This window comes from Onthophagus taurus, chromosome 2, assembly GCF_036711975.1.
Source record: "Onthophagus taurus isolate NC chromosome 2, IU_Otau_3.0, whole genome shotgun sequence".
In the NCBI taxonomy this organism is placed as follows: domain Eukaryota; kingdom Metazoa; phylum Arthropoda; class Insecta; order Coleoptera; family Scarabaeidae; genus Onthophagus; species Onthophagus taurus.
Window position 1 is genome coordinate 5769056 of NC_091967.1, and position 20225 is coordinate 5789280.

Consider the following 20225-nt stretch of genomic DNA (forward strand, 5'->3'; position numbering starts at 1 on the left):
CTTTGTTATTCTTAATTATATTCATTCGATTAGTTTAATAAAAAATATATAACAATCTAACTCTGAATAACAATTAAAACTAGAATTCAGATTTAGAGACATTCAGATTTAGCCGCACGTCTCTCCAGATGGCTAAACCCGAATGATTCTAGTTCTAGGTGTAGTCTTACTTCAATAAAAATATACAACAATCTAGCGTTGAATAACAATGAAAACTAGAACTACCGTCCTTGATTTTACATGGTATAGACAGTAGTTTTACTGTACTAACTTAAATTAGTAATAATAGTTATTTATATTACAAGTGGGCTAGAAACATAATTACTGTACGAGTGTGGAGAATTGTACGACGAGGTCGTAGACCGAGTCGTGTAATCACACGAGATATGCAGATATACAGCATTTTATCTACGACTGCTAAAAATTACTAAAAAATCAATTTCTTTAAAAAGGTCTTTTTGACATTTATAAAAATATTTTGAAATGATTGTTGACAATTTTGAATTGTGAGTTTCAACAACATGTTTACTCATCTGGAATAAGTGTTTCGAAATGTAAGAACATAACAATTAATGTTTATAATAAATAATATTGTTTCTCTGTAAGTAGATAACCTTTTTTCTTTTGTATTGTTGCTCGTTTCAATAAATTAAGTCTGTTCTGATTAGGCTAAAAATGCGTTACGTAATGAAACCAGTGCGGTAATGAACTTCATTACGTAACTCAAATCACCTCAAATGAGTGCGGTAATGATGACTTATCCAAGCAGTCGTAGATAAAACCTATTATTATGATTAAATAAGTTATGTTTCAATATGTACTTCAATATTTCCTTGAAATAATCTAAACCAATTCAAAAACTCTTTAAAAATTCTTTAAAACTTTTTCCAAGAACATTATCCCACTTCTAAAGTAATCTTATAGAAGTAACATTTTATTACAAACTCGTACCTTGAATCATCTACTTTTAAATCCTTTTAAAAGGAATATAACCCTATTAAAATTATGAAGCTAAATTATTACATAAAAGCCAAGTTTTATACATTTTATAGTTGAACGACCTTTAAAAAATAATGATATTGAATCGTTAACTTTACCAAAAAGAATACGTTTTTACCAGTTTTAAATAAACAAACATCTCTAATCAAATTTTGTGCTATAAAGTATCAAAGCAACAAATTGTTTTTATTCAGAATGATTGAGGTACTCCAGAAAAAAATAGTCTAGACGAGCAAGAAAAGTCCCCCGTACGTTATAATAGTAAATCCCGTCAAAACAAGTTACTTTAACCACAATTCCCTTCTTGCCATCGACTGTCACTTCCCCGCTTTGATCTCAAACATAATTTAAAAGAACTAGAAAAAACGTTATAAAGAATATATTTTTAATTTGTTCCTTAATGGTGAAATATGTTTCCTTTTACGTCTAAATAATTACAAAAATGTCAGTATTAAATTGGAACCTAAATTGAACACTCGACGTACCTTTGTAATAAATTTTTCTTGCACAAGTTGCGGTACTGTTATACATTTAAAATGTCGTCGTAAACCACTTAAGCACATATATTAGTCATGTTTACACGAATTAAGGTGAGCAGGTAACAAAATACGTGCTTAAACGAACATGTTGTTTAGATTCCGAGTATAATTTCATAAATGGAGTGATTAATTGGTCTCATACGGTTAAAAGCTCGCGGTGGCGTGAATTCCAATTAATTGTTCATTATTGATCATGACCAATGTGTGCGTATGACCAAACAATGTTACTCTGAAATTTTCATCATATGCAATGCGTGTTCGCGTTTGTACCGAACTCATTTATTGACCATTACATTTACGGTCCCATTTGATTCAAATTTGTCCAATTTCAATTAGTAATATTGTTTTATTGAAAGAACATTAAATATATAGAACATCGGCTTTGATGTCACCAAATCAGTAACAAATCCAATTTCGGACTTTTTATTAAAATCAATCATGTTCAAATAAATAGATAATTTGCGCAGAACAGTCAAGAATATCTAATCTTCATAAACCTATATGATCTAATTTTATCGTCACGCGTGCCTCATTTATCGACCTATCGGATAGCAGATGTCGGTTCCTACAAACTCCCGACACTAACCCAAAAGCACTTCATTCGCTTTGTTACCGTGTCATAGTCGTAGTAGCAATAGCAGTACGTAGTAGTAGTGATGGCGGCAGTTCCACCGTCGGTTCCTGATGGCTGTTCTATACCTGTTGAAATGGATCCTTCCAAGCATCGAATGTAATAGTTTCACGACGGAAGTAGTGCTCACGATCGAAAGCGACCTCTACCGATCCGTAAACTCTGCGGAACAATCTTTCGTCGCGTTTAATCAAATAAATGGTGGCTTTCGCCGTTGAAACGTCTTTTGGATATGTGCCCGCGTTTCTGCTTGGCTCGCATTCGATATCGTTCTTTTCATACAACTTATAAACTACACGATTACAAACCTTTCAAAACATAGAATAGTTATCCAAGACAATTTCTACATCTCTTTAAAACCCTTTTTTTACAATCATATAATAAAGTTTTGAGTCATTTTACGTTAGTAATTTAATCTAATTGTGTTGATGCAGATATAGTAATACGTACACTATCACAGATTGGAACATCTATATTGTTCTCTCATTGCATGATATAGTATATTTCAACACTATAATAGATGGACTCTGATTGTCTATGTAACGGAGAATAGCTACATATAATATTAATCATAACCGATCGATTCTAATTTGTCAAAATTTGATGTGTTAACTAACACCAACTCAAACACAAAAAAGGAATTTGAATGATTATCAAGAAATCTGAAGTATGTTATTTCCTCAACTAATGCGTTATATCGACATGTCGCACTACACCATAAAATCCCCGAGCAACGGGCACTTTGCTAAACTACTCTTTTTGGAAAAGCATTCAATTAACTTCGCGCACAAAAGCTTACCAAGTGAAAATTGAGAGACGGTATTACCGCTAGTGCTGCGCTCAATTCCGTAGCTTCTTTGTACTGCAACGAGCTACATCCACGAGCGAATATTTACTCATTTCTGATGACCTTGAAACGGAAAAACTACATTATGGTTGTTCACTAACATTTTTAATCGGCTTTTTTTATTTAACATATAAATTATTTTTGCGATCAACATGATTTCCAAGCAATTTAACATCTAAACGTTCGTTTAAAATAAATTTACATAGATCATTTGCATTAATTGAACAACTTTTCCCGGACGCGATTGTAGAGTACTACGGTAGAATCCAACTAAATTCGCAAAGTTAACATTTTCATGTGTAAAATTCGTGCTTTAATTCAGAAACGTGCCACATTGAACTGTTAAACTGAAAAGTTAAAAGTTGTAACTAGCAAAATTGCAATCTTAATTGTGAACTGTGACAGAATACATTGCGACCGTGAGCGGTAAACCAAATATGCAACAGCGAATACGACCCGAGTTATATCTTTACTCTAAACTCGGAACTGAACGACGAGTATTCGTAGCGAACCAAAACGTCGAGAGATTAAACCGATCCGGAAAACGAAAAAGTTTAATCCTCGACTTCCTTCTCGGCAACTACTGGCAATTGAGATTTTAGAAAATTCCACATGAGCAATGTGGATTAAAAAGAAAACGATTACTGCAACATATAAGTATTACATTTTCAAAGTCAAAATTGTTTTTTAATCTAATTTTAGAAGCAAAATATTTACAATTTATGAAATTGAAAAGTTACATGGGTGTTTTCATTAAATAAATTCTATGTTTCTAGTTTCAGGTCTAGTGTTAATTCTACTTTTACTTCAATAAAAATGTACAACAATCTAGCATTGAATAACAGGTAGACCCAGAACTAGAAAATTTCAGATTCCCGTTACTTTCTAATTCTAGGTCTAGTGTTAGTTCTAGTTTTACACTAACACTATCACTGGAACTAAAACAAGACCTAGAACTAGAATCAGTCAGGTTTAGCCGTCTGGAAAGACATGCAGCTAAATCCGAATGTTTCTAGTTGTAGGTGTAGTATTAATTCTAGTTTTGCACCAGTACTATCTCTAGAACTAACAGAAGACCAAGCACTAGAATCATTCGGGTTTAGCCGTCTTGAGAGACGTACGGCTAAATCCGAATGTTTCTAATTCTTAGTCTAGTGTTGGTTCTAGTATTGCAGTAACACTATCGCTAGAACTAACACAAGACCTAGAATTAGAAACATTCGGGTTTAGCCGTCTTGAGAGACGTGCGGCTAAATCCGAATGTTTCTAGTTCTAGGTCTAGTGTTAGTTCTAGGGATAGTGTTAGTTCTAGTTTTAGTTGTTATTCAGTAGTAAAATATATATAAATATTATATTTTCGAAATCAAACTTGTTTTTTAATGTAATTTTGGAAGCAAAATATTTATACTTTATAAAATTGAAAATGTGTATGAGTATATTAATTAAACAAAACCTACCATAACGGTGGAATTAAATTACATGCATGCTTGTGGTATTGCAATAATTGAATTAATAACAAATAACGAACATACTGCAAAATATAACATCGGATCGCGGTTAGATTTTCTGCAAATGATTATAACTGTAAATGTATTAAATTAATAATCTGTTTATAGTCAACTCTATAATTTAATAAGCAGCTACTTATTATCTGTCTAAATTTCAACGGATTTATTTTAATCTATGCGTTTTAATTAAATGTAAATATGTATATATTACATAATAGTTCCATTGGTGTAATATGTTAATTAAATTAATTATACAACAATTAATATTTTATAAGTATCATCATTATTAATGTCCAAACAACAAAATTTTCGAACATAATATTAAAATATCTTGTTTACCTCGAATTAAAAACACTTTAAATAATTTTTAAAAAATTAATTGTTTGATAAATTAATTTGTACAACCAATTTTCTAAACGAGATCGAACACGATTTGAGATACGGTCAACATTTAAAATGTTTTTGAGCAATTTAGAAAGCTATGTGTTTAAAATAGGTCAGGACGCGTTTAGTAGTGTGTCTGCGGTAGATTGGGAAATGTGAGTTTAGCAGTTTCGGGGGGAGTTCGTTTAAAATCCGACGTTGTATGTACGGGATTTGGGTCAGTTCTAACACGGGTTTCGTTTTCAGGCTCGCAATCTCGCTACCAGGTGAAGGAATTTCCAGACGGCGGCGCTCTGCTCAGGATTGAACCCGTCAAAGCCTCCAGGGATGATGCCACTTATGAATGTGTCGCCGAAAACGGCGTCGGCGATGCTGTCAGTGCCGAAGCAACGTTGGATGTCTTCGACCGTAAGTAAACTCTTCCAAATTGTCACTGTGTTATAGGGATTTATCGCGTCTTCTACTCCATTTTCAAATTCCCTTCCTGAGTAGTTGACAAAAGAAACAAATTATAATGCGTTTTTCGAATGCAACATTTATAGTTTTAAAAAACATTAGTATCCGATATATAAAGTGTTTTGTTTAAAGTTTTACAAATTTTGATTGCTTAAATTGTATGCTCTTTTTCGCAAAAGAAAGTTTCCTCTTTCTGGACCGTTCGATCGAGGTATGCATATTTCATGTGCAGGGATTGAAAGTTACAGTGCAGAAAAGCACAACAGAGCGGCGAGCGGCAAGGTTACATTGCTATATTTACTTTGTGCGCGGGCTTATGCAAATTATAGTAATCACATAAGGTGGAGCTGTTTTGTTCTGTTTTTTTCCCTTTCTATTCTCGTTGGTCTTCCTCGTCTACCTTTGAAAGGATCTAAAAAAAACTATAAAAGAAACGAAATGGAGGTAACATTGATATATACAGTGTGTGCCAAAATGGCAGCAACGTCTTGTTCGTTTTAAAAACTGGTCATCATATTGATGCGCCTCGGCTGCAAACGGCCTCGATTTTATCAAGTGAGGCTTGTGTATGATTTTATCTGATTAACCCTCCACATACGAGGTTAGATATCACATACTCCAGCTTCAGGAAAATTAAAAAAATTTAAAAACAAAAAAGACGCGTGCGTGAGAGCTCGTGTTCTATGTAAAATTTTATAGAAATAGTATTTTATTTCCGGGGTGTGTCAAAGCTCGTATGCGGAGGGTTAAGTCGAGGTTGCTTGCGGCCGAAGCTCGGTGATTAATGTTATTTAGCTTAAAACTGGTCATTATATTACTGCACCTCGGCTGCAAACGGCCTCGATTTTATCAAGTGAGGCTGCCTAATTTAAGCCAAGGTTGCTTGCGGCCGAGGCTCAGTGATTAATGTTATATTAACCAAAAACTGCAGTCTCGGATTTAATTACTACGTATTAATGAAACCAAAAGAAGTTGTTGACTTTTTGGCACACTCTGTATACACATAAAACTTTTATAATTCATCTCGAATTTAAACTAAAATAATTTAAATATATCGTCAAATTATCACCTACTTATATTTGAAGTAGAGAAGTTGCTCTTTTAATTGCTGTTGGCGGAGCTCTTGTAACGCAACATAACGAAGGCATTAATTTTTCAGCAATATCGGCTTTGTATAAGTGTCATAAGTGCTCGTCTACTTTACACCACCCTAAAGAGAACTTTATTTACACGTTTGAAGTGTCTCTTTGTGGCGTTCTTTTTATTTGAGGAGTTCTTAACGTTAATTTCAAGTTGAATCATTAAAAACAATTATTGATTACTGTTACCCTTAAAATGGAAATGGTCAGATGTGACCCATCGGGTCAATTAGTAAATTTATGTCACATGGATCGTATCGTGGACCTCATGACCGGTCACGACCTCCAGGCATTATTCATTCTTCAGGTTCCGTTATTAGGACTTACTTCCTAATCCCATTTACCGTATAATTTATTTCTTTTTTGTATTTGTCACATATTCATTGTAGGTTAAGAAAGTTTGTTAAACTTGAATTTCAAAGAATGGGAGAAAAATGTATTTTTTTATTAAAATATTTTGTTCACTTTCTCCAACATATTTCACCGAATCAGACAGCTAATTTTAGATATTTTAATATTTATCTCTACCATATATATTCGTCAACAGAAGACAGGATGCCGTTATTAACTAATTAATATGTGTCCAGATAAATTCCGCGAGATACTGTGGTCGGGCATGATTTAAGCGATGTAATAAATACAGACAGCGCCGGGTTTATCGGACGGAAAATAAATTTACCCACCCCACCATGAACTTCAATATATAACAACATCGAAAAAAAAGAGGCGAGAGCTCAGTAAATACACAACAGGCTGAAGCAAATCACGTACTTTTGTTTTTTCCAATATGTTGACGATTCAGGTCGATATGAAGTTTTCAATGAAAAAGTTAATACAACGATTAAATATTTGTGTGGTATTCCTAGATTGATGGAATCTGAAATAAAGTGCTTTTCACGTTCCAAAAGTAAATTTAATAAATTTCAGCTTCTCCCACTCTCATATTAAAAGTGAAGCGAATCGCTCATAAAAAATTTATGAATTCGTGAAGTGGAGTGTTGAACCTGCAGAATGGTGGCATAAATCCTGTACACTATTTGCGAGTACTCTAAATATTGTCGGTGCAAAACATCATGAGATAACTCAATGTGTTAAAATGCTTAACCAAAAGAATTAATGGAAAAAAATGACCCAAATCTAGCTCATCTACAGTTTTATTGCTAGATGTGTTATGAAAGTAAAATCAGAAAAACCCTATTTAATTCAGAACTGTATACATATAATATCCTCTTACATCAATCAGAGTTGATAATCTAAGGGTAGCTATTTCAATGATTAATATATCTATAGTTTCGCCTCATCTCATCCCACCAACACATCTTTAATACGATCTTAAAGATTTATTCGAATTTGTAATTTTTTAACATTCCACATTTTTTAACGTCGCCATTTGTTTTTTCAACTTTATCTTCATTTTGTTTATCCATCAGATAGCAAAATGCTTTACTTTCTCTTGATTTCCAGTCTGCACCTTTTATAGCTTCATTGACTTTGTCGCTGATGATGGGGTAACCCGAAACTAGTACGACTTTATATAAATAAACGCAAGTTAGAAGTTTTTATATGGTTTTTAAAAGAATTAATGGCAAAAACAAATGACCCAAATCTAGCTCATCTACAGCTTTATTACTAGATGTGTTATGCAAGTAAAATCAGAAAAACCCTATTTAATTCAGAACTGTATATAATATCCTCTTACATCAATCAGAGTTGATAATCTAAGGGTAGCTATTTCAATGATTAATATATCCACCTGGAATACGACTTAACACATTGAGCCCCGGGTATAATTTGATGTTATCATGGAATCTTGAAATAGTACGCTTTTAAAAATGTACTAGAAATGTAAATGAAATTTCTACACTTACTGTTTATTAATTGTGAATGAATGCGGGTAGTTATATCTTTATATAGAACGGTATTAGATAAGGGCGTGACTCTAATTTAAAGTGCGAGATAAACCAAATGACACGTTACTCTTTCCTACCTGACCGTACGCGATTAACTAAGCCATTTCGCAACAAGAACAATTATACGGTACCGTCCAGCCCATGTAAATTTCACCGGCTTAATAAAATTCTCGGCGCGTAACAATGGGGGTTCCGGCCACAATCTATGCCGGGCCACACGTTTGCCGGCGGCACAATTTAAATAATTATTTTACTTAAACGCAATTAGAGTTTAAATTGAGATAGCTGGAAGTGGAACGCGGTAGAAGAAGTAATGCTCGATCTGGCCCCCGGTTGGAGATAAAACAATAAATCCCGGGCAAGTATTTCGGTGCGGACGTACCCACGACCGTTACACATACCTATTGTACTATGTGCAGTTGAAAGCGCAAAGTGCAAAAGGGCTCCTTCCGTTTCTTATCCTACCGTTTCTGTCTATTTGAGAAACGAAGAGGGAGAACGAGATACTCCCCGCGCACTTATAATAATTTATCACGATAACGCAATGGCGGGCGCCCCGACCGGAACTTCCTATGAATAACGGCGATAGCGAATCGCATAAATCCTACGGTGAAGAATAATAATTCTGTGCCTGGATTATCAGCAAGGTAAACTTCGGCAACTTGTGCGATTAAAATCGATCAGGGTACGATAATAATAGCCTCAAGTACTAAACTATCAAAATTAATTTTTAATAATTTTACTTAATAAATTCTTGAGTAATAATGTTTTAATAACAAACTATAATAATAATATAATTAGAGGAATGATCGATCTGTTCGTGACATCAATTCAAAGTTTCATGTTATTCTCTACTTTAGAATGGTATGGTAATTGAGTTTCAAGTAGTTTCAAACTGTGCTCAAAATGACCACTTGCGGACGGCATCTTCATCATACAAGTTATGTAACTGTAACGTCACTTTAATTATCAATTTCTACTCGAATAAATTTCATATTTATATTAATTGCTTTTTGATTACATTTTTGTTTCAATTAAATTCCCTCGAAACTAAAAATACAGTGAATTTCGATCCAATATATGTACTAAAATATATTTCCATAGAAACCATAAAATGCAACATGTCAATATAATTTGACATTACAGTAAAACCTCGATATAACGGATTAATACGGGGAAGGTATTACATAAATAATACTAACATTTAAATTATGTGTCAACCGATTACAAGTTGGAAGAACAATTCTAGAAATCTCTTTTACCTTTTAGTTTTAAGAAGGTAATCGAAAACCTGGTTCTCCAATTATTTTCAACAATGAGGATAAAAAGCTGAAAGAACCCGTGAAATTGTTGAATTAGAATTGAAGAGTTCTTGAAGACTTATTTTAAATAAGTGATAATAAATTAGAATGTTAGTAAACATAAAAATGTTTAATTAATTTAAGTTTTAATTTTTATGTGGTGTCACAAATTAATGACTACATGTAATTCGAGTTTATGGCACTTACTCGAAACAACGCCAATAGATTAATTCGAAATAGCTTAATATTAGCAATCTGCTGTATATCCTATCGTTAAGCATTTACCGCTTCCATTGATTCGGACGGAACGTTGTTTAAGATTTACATCAGTTATATTGGCTCCTAAAACGGGTTGAACATTCTGCGACCGTACCGAACTGATTCGATAATGTCTGCAATCAATTAATGCATTTACGAGAGAGTCCTCAGTGGAAATTATAACGGAATGCTCGGCTCGCCGGTTACTAAACCGTAGAACCCCGGGAATAGGGACGGTTGCCAACTTCGACCCTAGACAACTTAACTTTGAAAACAATAAGATGTGTATCTAACTCCGCGCCCCGGTTGCATTGGTATGCTGTATGCTCGACGACATTGAGAGAGAATCGGTGACCGGGAACGACCAATTTAATACCGTAAGTTGGTCTCTTCTTGTTCTAATGGTATGGGATACTCGTTTAAAACCCTTGAGGTGTGCACAAGATTTGAAACGGTTTTGGATGGCGAAATTTATTTTCAGCAACTAAAACATATTATTTCTAGTTTTTACACAAAATAAGAAAAGACAAAATTCACATCTAACTTTGAAACCAAAACTAAAATGTAAAGAAACGTCTCCCAAAGCATGTACATTTTTACTTAACATTCATAAGTGGCGAAGGGCCAGTATTTCAAAAACGTCGCGTACGTGTGTCGCCAACTCAGCACCGCGTGTTTCATTTCATAATATAATCTTTCATGCAATTCTATTCGAATTTACGTCGTCGTCCATTCCTACAATCTTTTTCTCGCATTTATTTTCGCAATTTCGTTTATCTTTAGGCAATCGTATATCTACAATTTAATTACCTCAACTCCTCATTGTCCAACATGGGGGAGTGATATAGTTCAAGTTTCAATGTTATCCGTCCGAAATCTTAACGATCCAATTTCATTGAATCTCGAGAACGCGATCCTTCAGTTGAACTTGACCCTTCTCATAGAGAATACTGACGTTTCCCTCACACAGAGCGAGAGGTGTTACGATTCTCTAAAGCCCACGATATTCCAGCGAACCACATCGTTAAGTACGTCGAGTGCACCTCAATACCTGGCTAATGCCACAAAAGGTACCTATTTCGTATGCAGAATGCTCTTTCGATGTAAAGTGGCGCGAGGCGTGCATTTTGGTCCGTCCGCCAGGAATATAATGATCTTTGGTAAACGATCGCGTTGAACCTGACTTTAAAGGTGCACCGAAGGGAAAAGCGCACACTTACACCTCCGAAAGTTAACGTTTCAACTTCAAATATGTTTACAAATAATAACCAAAAACGTTTTTTTCAAGTAACAAGACCAATTTCTTTAAATTCTCAAATGAGAATTTACCAACCTCAATTTCGAGTCTACGAAATCTTTTATCTGTGATTTTTACGGTAAAGTCACAAGTACGAATAAAGCCTTAGCGTTCTCCAGCGTCGGCCTGCGAGTAATCTCTGATTTTCCCCGGAAAATTGGCAGTAACATTCCGATTTCGTGCATTTCTTCCCCTTATTTCATTACCCTCTAACTTAATGTACAAGCTACAGGCCGATTCGCAAGACCGAAAATCTAATATTTGTGCATTTTTCTCGACGGATTCTAATATCATAGCGGAAAACGGAACTCCACCGGCGGTATGTAACGGTTAAAATTGAATCTTGAGGTTCCCACCGTTGCCTACTCTCCAGGGAAATAAGAGTCGATGGAAAGAGACGATGATGAAAACAAAGCGGGGCTCTGATTTAAGTGAAACTGTCATCTCTCGAATGAAATTATTCGTTGGAAGGACCTAGTACTGGAAAGGATTGCTGACCTTTCCTCGGCAATTTCAACGATGCGACATCTACCAGAAGTTCGTCGAGAAACATGGAAATTACACAATTTTCAACACAAATTACCATAATATTTTAAATTATTCTACATCTTATTTGATATAGTTTTATGGATTGTTTTAATTATGATTATGTGTATAAATATTTATTATCGATTGGATTTGATTTCAATTTTAACGATATACGTAATAGAGACGTTTCTGATATTTCATTTCTCGCGGTTTAATGAAACGATAAAACTGGTGGCGGCTGTTTCATGTTGTAAATTTTTCATGTCCAAATTAAAGCCATTTCTATAGCGGATACGGCAGCTACGCGATTCTGCATCAGTTTCAACTTTTTGCGACGAATGCGTACCTATTCGTCCGTTCTATTACGTGCTTTAAATTCCCCTGCAGTTTTACTAAAACGATTCGGTCGAATAGAAACGAGGCAATAAAGCCTAGTCTAAAAATTTACCGGCCGTAAATCGGTGCACGGAATTTTTATTTTACAGTTATTTTCACCAAAATACATTTTTAATAAATTCGAAATTCTAATTTTTGCAGTCAAATTTTTCTAATACTTATTATTCCTAACTAGAGGGGGAACTCAATTAATCACGATCTTAGTAAGTATCGAGCCCGAGCAGTTAATTAAATTTCTTGCAGTTGGCATCTCTCGAGGAGGCTTAGAACTATTTATCACGGTTGTGTATACCGGTGCGCCTAATAAGGACGATAGCTTACGGTTTTGACCGGATCGGCGCGTTTACTCGGGTTTTGCCTCTCCAACCATTATATCATTCTGATTAAATTATCCCCAGCCGATAAGCCGAGTAATTAAGGAAACGATGGGCACTTCTTCGACCGACAATCACTTACAGATGCCAGATCTGCATCAAATACGCCCATGTTGTCACGACAACTTCGAGTCCGAGTTTCTGCTTGTGTAATTAATCAGAGTCAGTACCATTTCTAGGGCAAAAATAATAAACGTAAAAGGAATAGTTAATCCTTGAATGATTTAAACATATACAGATTGGAAGAAATTGATTAATTTTTACCAATACAGAAAATGACACTTTTTAGGACATATTTGACATCTCTTATGGACTTCTCCTACTTAATCAGTATAATCAGGCATCTATCGGTGCATATTTGCAAACGTTGTTAATTACCAAGTGTTACTTTAACTATTTAGGAATATGTTAGGCATGTTCAACATTTTGTTTTTCTCCGTTTATGTAAAATAATTTTTTAATCTTTGTATTTTCATTCATTTGCTATTAATTTTCCCATAAATAATAGCATAATATAACAGGGGGTTAAATCATTTGGGTTATAATTCTGGACGACAATAGCAGGAGTCGACGGAGAAACCTCGGAGGGCAGCCAAAGATTTCGCAACCGGTGATTTGTATCGCCGCCTCCGTTGCCGTAGCCGTCGTCGCGGTGGCCTGCAGCACCACAGTTCAAAGCAAATGTTACAGTCGGCCAGAGCTAAAGCCAAACGCTGGCCAAGTTAGATACAAAGAGGTCCCAATGACAATAGGCCGTGATAAACCTATTGTAACCGCACAATAGTCTATCAACATGACACTCGCAGACGACCGACCTGCGGTGCTTTGCGGGTCTCTGGATTTGTTCCTAAAATTAAAGGGAGGTCCTTATTCACCGGCACCCCCTTCGTTCTCTCTCTCTCCTGTACCTTCCAACTACGTTTCTCTGTAGAATGTACCTAAAGGACTACAGTTCCCGTCCCTGTTTACCCCTTGTTCGTGTCGCGATGTACAATAAATAAGCCGGGATTTATTGCGTCGCTTAATTCTTTAAGGTGTTGCGCGCCCGCGCACTTTCATAAGGCAACCGCTATTTATTTTACTTATAAACGAATTTACGGCAAACGTTTAACTGGATTCTCTACCTGATGCGGTTACACTATACGAAAAGACGTCTGCCCTCTCGCTTTTGTAATGCATTGCTATCAAAGAGCCGCCACCATTCTCCCTGCTTTCTCGCCTCCAACCGAAATGTTTAAAAATTTAACTTCATTTAAAATGTTTAGTTTCTTAATGGTACCAATTCGTTTTCCTTTTGCGTTTTTTCCAAATGGTTTTACCATTTAATTCTATTATTCTTTAAAACCCAAATATTCTTTAATATGGTCCTATCAAATTAATCAAAGTAATTGTAATAGCTTCATAATGGTAAAACCATTTGTGTTCATTACACGAAAATGTATGTACTGAAATAGCATTTTAATAGTAAAAACAATTTGTATTAATGAAAGTAAGCGTAGTGCTGCGAGTCTTTTTAGTATTTCCCACCAACATATTCAATTTACAAAGACTAAACACATATTTGTGCAATTTCATGATTTAAGAAAACTTGTGCAATATTAATTGAAATGTATGCCTTATTTATGGACAAAATTAAATTACTCCACTGAACTTTAACCAACATTTTATTATTGTTATTGCTGCAAAATATTTTTTTTTATTTAAACCCCTTCGTATTTGAAATACTTAGTTGCTAAGAAAGTTACATTATCTGGAGTCTACTTAGAGGAGAGAAGTGCAAAACTATGCACCACCTTCTAAGTTAATTATATTTTTCTTAAGTTCAACCGTAAGCGAAACTATCTGGATTAACGTAAAACTTTAAAATTAAAATCGTTAAATAAAACTGTAACGTATTATACTTGCAACATTACTTGCAATAATAATCATACATAACAGATTTCACATTTTACCAATGATGATTCATGTCTCTTGTATTAGGGATCAATTTTTTTAAATGGCTAATTAATTTGTTATATTCTAATTTTAATCATTATGAAAACCTTTTTCTTAGAACCCCAATTAGGTACTAAAATCAGATATTATCTAGATTTTGTATGGACCACAAAATCCACTAGTAATTTATCCTTTTGCTTTTGTGTTTGTTATCCTAAATATTCGAGTATTTTCAATCACAGGGATTGGGATAAATCCTACTTATCCGTTGTAGGGCTTCAATAGCCTTTCGGGTTTTCCACGTAAAAGATGCTGTCCTGTCCGGATTCAGATTACATGGGCTGCAAGAAATTTTATATACTTCAAACATCATTTCAATAAACGCACAACTAATCTCAAACTCTCTCGTTTTATTTCTAAATCATAACATATTATCCAATGATTATTTTATTTTCTATTTTTATAATCAGTTGAGTTAATGTGTAGTATAACTTCACATTTTCACTTAGGTGAAATTCCGTAGTAGACTCGATACGCAGAATTTAATAAACCCGACCCACGCCGTGCGCCGTAATTCTGTCGTGTCAAATATTAAACGCCATAAAATTTTATGACAAGCTTATGCCGTGCATTCATTATTGCTAAACCTGAGAATATGCCTCTCCTAACTCTTTAAATTACGCTATTGTAATCTATTATGGTTCCTTTTTTATGTTAAAGCTCTGACTACTTTTGATAATTAACCAGTTTTAGTGAGAATGTACCATCGTAAATGTCTACTGAAATTAATTTGAATAAAAAGGTTCCATTTTTATTTTAGTTATTTTTATGCTATAAATTTAATTAATAAAAAGTTTAATTAATAGTAGTTTAATAATCTTTAAAAGTATAAAAATGTATTTAACGATAAAAACTCCCGGATGATAAGTTGTTTATTTGACGCAATTTATCACCATTTTTTTTTGTTTGGTGAGCACTGCCAGTGGAACCTCAGCGGAGGTGAAAAGAAAATGATCCCTATTTAAGTAGAGTTGTCCGGAATGACGCCATAAATCAGCAAACAAAGGCAAGCAAATTTCACGTTTACCGCAATTTAGACTTATTCTCCCCATATATCTCGGGCTTTTATATTGCGTTCCGGAGGTATTCCTCGCGCCCACAGCTTTAATGTGAAATAATTGCAATCATGTTGGCTGACGGAACATTTCTTAACGCTTCTGCTACCAACTTCACTGGCGCCTCCGCCAACATCGCGATGGAAGTAACTTCCTTCTATTACGCACTTTCAGACTATTAACAATTTATGTTTAGATAAAACATGATTTATTTATTTTATTTTGATTAGAAATAAGTACATATTAGATGATAAAACTTAAAATATATGAATTGTTCTCTAAAACGAAATTCAACAAGAACATGGTAACAACAGCAACCTTGTTGAAAATATAAATCAGAGAACACGGAGTCTAGTATTGTTCTAGGATAAGGGACGCCATTCGTTACTTCGTTCTCGGACTTAACAGGTTTTGCCAGCCGGGCACCCGACCAGGAAAATACGGACAGACAAGCAAGCAAATAAATATATAGCCGCTACTGTGCCGAAAACTCTTTCGGTCTTTGTTTTATTCGCGTATTTTTCTTTCCCCTACAGTTTCACCTTTGCGACTTTATTTTTTAAGTCGTACAACAGATAAAGAAATCCTTTGTAACAGCACTTTAAAATATGTAAAGTGAAGCTACGAAAAAGTTAAAACCTATTTTTTATTCTTTCGATTTATTGTTTCAGCGGAAAAGTTACCAAACGGGTTTCCAACTATATCTGTACATCCACTAACTAGTAAAGTAGTAGAAGTCGGCCACAATGCCATCCTTTCATGTACCGTCACCGGAAACACTCCGCTCAGGATAACTTGGCTCAGAAATATGCTTCCTATAGACACTAGAAACAATCCTAGATATTACATTAGAGAAGATTCACCAGGTATGTAAATAAAAAATTAAATGAAGCTTACTCCTAATTAAATTATCTCAATTACACTCAATATAATACCCTAAAAGTATCGATCCTGTTTTCTCGAAAACACGAGGCATATTCCGCATTCTGCACAAACCCGCTTCGCTGCCTCGATGTACCTCTTCTGTTATCATGCACCTGATCCTCTCCAGTTTAATATGCAGGTATTCTCCAAACATGTGGGCATTATGGGACCGCACATGACTAGCATGTCGAGCGGATTACCTGTCATCGCTACCGAACACTGATATTTTACAGTGAACGCGTGATTTGAAAATTTACATGATACAGCGTTTATCGAAACATGAAACTCCTTGCAGTAATCTCCTTACTTAACAAAAGAAAAACAAAACTGGGAGTGTATTTAAAGAATAATTTTGATTTATAATGTTTTTAAAGGTTCGCTTCAAATTAAAAGCAGTGACGAAAAAGATCAAGGAAAATATGAATGTGTGGCTGAAAATTCTATCGGAACAGAATACTCTAAATCATCCCAGCTTTACGTTAAAGGTTTTTTAATTTTATTTCAAACAACAATTTTTGGATAACATTACTTTTTTTAGTTCGTCGAGTTCCACCACAATTTTCAAAACCACCTCCAAGTTTAACAAAAGTGATGTTAGGGGCTGATTTAAACCTGACATGCGTAGCTGTTGGTTCTCCAATGCCCTACGTAAAATGGCGCAAAGAACCCGCTCAAGATTTAACTCCCGAAGACAATCTACCTGTAGGACTTAGCACACTGCCCTTAACCGATATTCAAGAGTCCGCTAATTACACTTGTATTGCTGCTAGTTCGTTAGGGGAAATCGAAGCCGTTGCACAGGTTAAAGTCGAATGTAAGGATTTAAAATTAAACTTACAAAGTTATCTTAATAATAAACTTTTTTGTAGCATTACCTGAAGCACCAACGAACGTAAAAATATCAGAAGTAACAGCAACTTCAGTGCGTTTAACGTGGTCGTACAAGGGACCTGAAGAACCCCAATATTACGTGATACAATTTAAACCCAAGTATGCCAACCAGGCCTATAGCGAGATATCGGGGATTATTTCGATCCATTATGCGGTCAGAAACCTAAGTCCGTACACCGAATACGAAATGTACGTGATAGCTGTTAATAATATAGGCAGAGGACCACCTAGTGTACCAGCCATAGTAACGACCGGCGAAAAAGGTAAATTTTATACACCCCAATAAAGTTCATTTATGAAATAAAAGAAAAGTACGATCATTTTTTTTATTAAACGTCACATAACTTTTCATACATTTCTTTTTAATTTTTTTTCTCATGGATTTTGTGTCACGGATTTTACGATTAAAAAATAAAATGTAAGTTTTTTTTTGATGGTGTGACTCACAACTAGAGCAGCTTTTAGTTAGACAAACGAAAAGCATTTAATTTTTTATAATATACATGGAAAATGAATTAAGCTCAGTGTTTCAATTATTGAGTAATCTAGATTTTTATTTTAATGCATATATTAATTTCAAAGCTAATAAGCTTTTATTGTCAGAAAAATTTCAAATCAAAAAGTTTCTTCAAAAATGACGGGTTGATAAAAGTTTTTCAAACATAAATTATAGTTAGCAAACTTGAAATTAGTTTAGTGGGCAAATATATTGGAAAAACATAACAAAAATATAATGTATCCAATCCACGTAGGAAATCTTATTCAAAATCGTAATCTTTTGTACAAGTTGGATTTTCTTTTCAAATTTGGAATAAAAAGCTTAATATAAAGTTATAAATTCGATTTTCAACATTAAGAGACGCAGATACTTAAAGGTGATAGATGTAGAGTAATGAGTATGCATTAGTTGCGATTCGATCATCAGATTGATGAGGTAACGAAATCGTAGGATATCCCATTTCCGAATGTTTGCGGATGTTTCCAGTACACTTCGTGAAATCGGCGTAGTTCCTAGCAGAACGATTTTATCCGCATGCAGAAATGAACAAGCTGTTGGAGAAGTGGAAGCCATTTTACAGTCGGTGGAACGTAGTTCAACCATTAGTATGGCGAACATTGCGTCGACAGAGATTGCATCCATATCATATTCCATGGATGCAGCACCTCCAGGAAGCAGATGAAATAGACTTTTTTTTCTGTATCTCGTTACCTGTTGAGAATCGAACGTTCAGATCAATAAATCTGAAAAATCGAAATCTTGAAAGTAAACTAATTTGAAAACTTTGTGATTGTTAATAGATTAATTTTTTTTGTGAACGTCTAACTTTGTTTAATTAGTTTATAGAGAATGATTACATTAATTCTCCCAATTTAATTCAATTTAACTAATTTAACACAAAGTTAAATAAACCTAATTCGATTCTTATTTAGTATGATTAACTGAGTAAGGCTCATTTTCCATATCTTTATAAATATTTTCACTATTTTCCCTCGTTACCCCATCTAATTAGTAAATAGTTGTAGAAAATTGTCCACCATGTTTGTTATGTGTATCCGTTGTAATTTGTTCTTAAGTACTTTAGAATTCCAAATTAGAAGAAATTAGTAAACTCTTTTATTTTCTTTATACTGACATCATAAATATTTTACCAGCTGACTCTTTTCTTGGAGGAGCTAGTAAGTTAAAAGAACCGTCCGTATTAATAACGTTAATTTCTAATTCCGTTTAAAAATTATCTTTATATAGCACCAGGCACGGCACCAAGAAACGTTCAAGTACGACCGTTAAGTTCTAGCACCATGGTTATACAATGGGATGAACCGGAAACCCCAAACGGACAAGTGACTGTATTTATAAGTTTTATTTCTTTGTATTAGATAAATTTATTCCATAAAACATTTAAGGGTTACAAAGTTTATTATACGGAAGAACCTAATTTATTAATTTCTCAATGGAAAACTCAAACCGTCGATAACAACAGACTTACGACAATCAGCGATCTTACGCCTCATACAATTTATACTATCAGGGTTCAAGGATTTACATCTGTTGGACCAGGACCATTAAGTGCTCCAGTACATGTCAAAACACAACAAGGTATTAATTTATTTCTTAAATATATTAATTTTGTGGTTTATTTTTTTCGTTATTATTTTTCGTGAAGGTGTTCCTAGTCAACCGAGCAATTTGAGAGCATCTGATATTGGTGAAACATCCGTAACATTACAATGGAGTAAGCCGGTGCATTCCGGAGAAAGTATCGTAAGTTATGAGCTGTATTGGAACGATACATACGCAAAAGAAAAACATCATAGAAGAATACCAATAGCGGAAACGTATACGTTGACGGGATTATATCCAAATACGTTGTATTACGTATGGTTGGCGGCGAGATCTCAAAGGGGGGAAGGCGCGACAACCCCACCAATACCAGTGAGAACGAAACAGTATGGTAAGATGTAAAAAAAGGGTTGGTTTTTTTTTGATTTGGATTTGGTCAATTTTGGACATTTTTGACAAGTTTTAAATAAAACTTTTAAAAAGATGCAAAGTAACATAAAGTGATCTGCAAGGTGCGAGGTGTTTTTTCCAGAAAAAGAGTGTCTGCGTGTGCGTTTGGAGTGTGCACTTTTTTATCATTTTATTTATTATTATTATCTACTTGTAAATGCATTGCATGTAGTAATTTTAGTTGTCAGTGGATATTAATGTGTCAATAAGCACTGCATCACAGTACCTATCGCTTTAATGATACAATAATAATATATATTATTATTGATTATTTAAATCGG

The 20225-nt window shown here is 34.4% G+C and overlaps 1 protein-coding gene across 6 annotated transcripts in view; it reads left to right on the forward strand.

Annotated features, from left to right (window-relative positions):
• Positions 1-20225, forward strand: part of LOC111427063 (tyrosine-protein phosphatase Lar) — a 205423-nt gene that overhangs the window by 172122 nt on the left and 13076 nt on the right. For 4 of the 6 annotated variants that reach the window (XM_071193971.1, XM_071193972.1, XM_023062029.2 and 1 more), the window contains 9 exons: positions 5155-5316; positions 16289-16483; positions 16916-17026; positions 17080-17355; positions 17411-17695; positions 19086-19109; positions 19180-19280; positions 19338-19530; positions 19598-19885. In XM_071193971.1, coding sequence (XP_071050072.1) covers positions 5155-5316; positions 16289-16483; positions 16916-17026; positions 17080-17355; positions 17411-17695; positions 19086-19109; positions 19180-19280; positions 19338-19530; positions 19598-19885 — 1635 coding nt within the window. The remainder of the gene's footprint in view (positions 1-5154; positions 5317-16288; positions 16484-16915; positions 17027-17079; positions 17356-17410; positions 17696-19085; positions 19110-19179; positions 19281-19337; positions 19531-19597; positions 19886-20225) is intronic. The other 2 variants (XM_023062032.2, XM_023062036.2) reach the window with 1 other exon arrangement.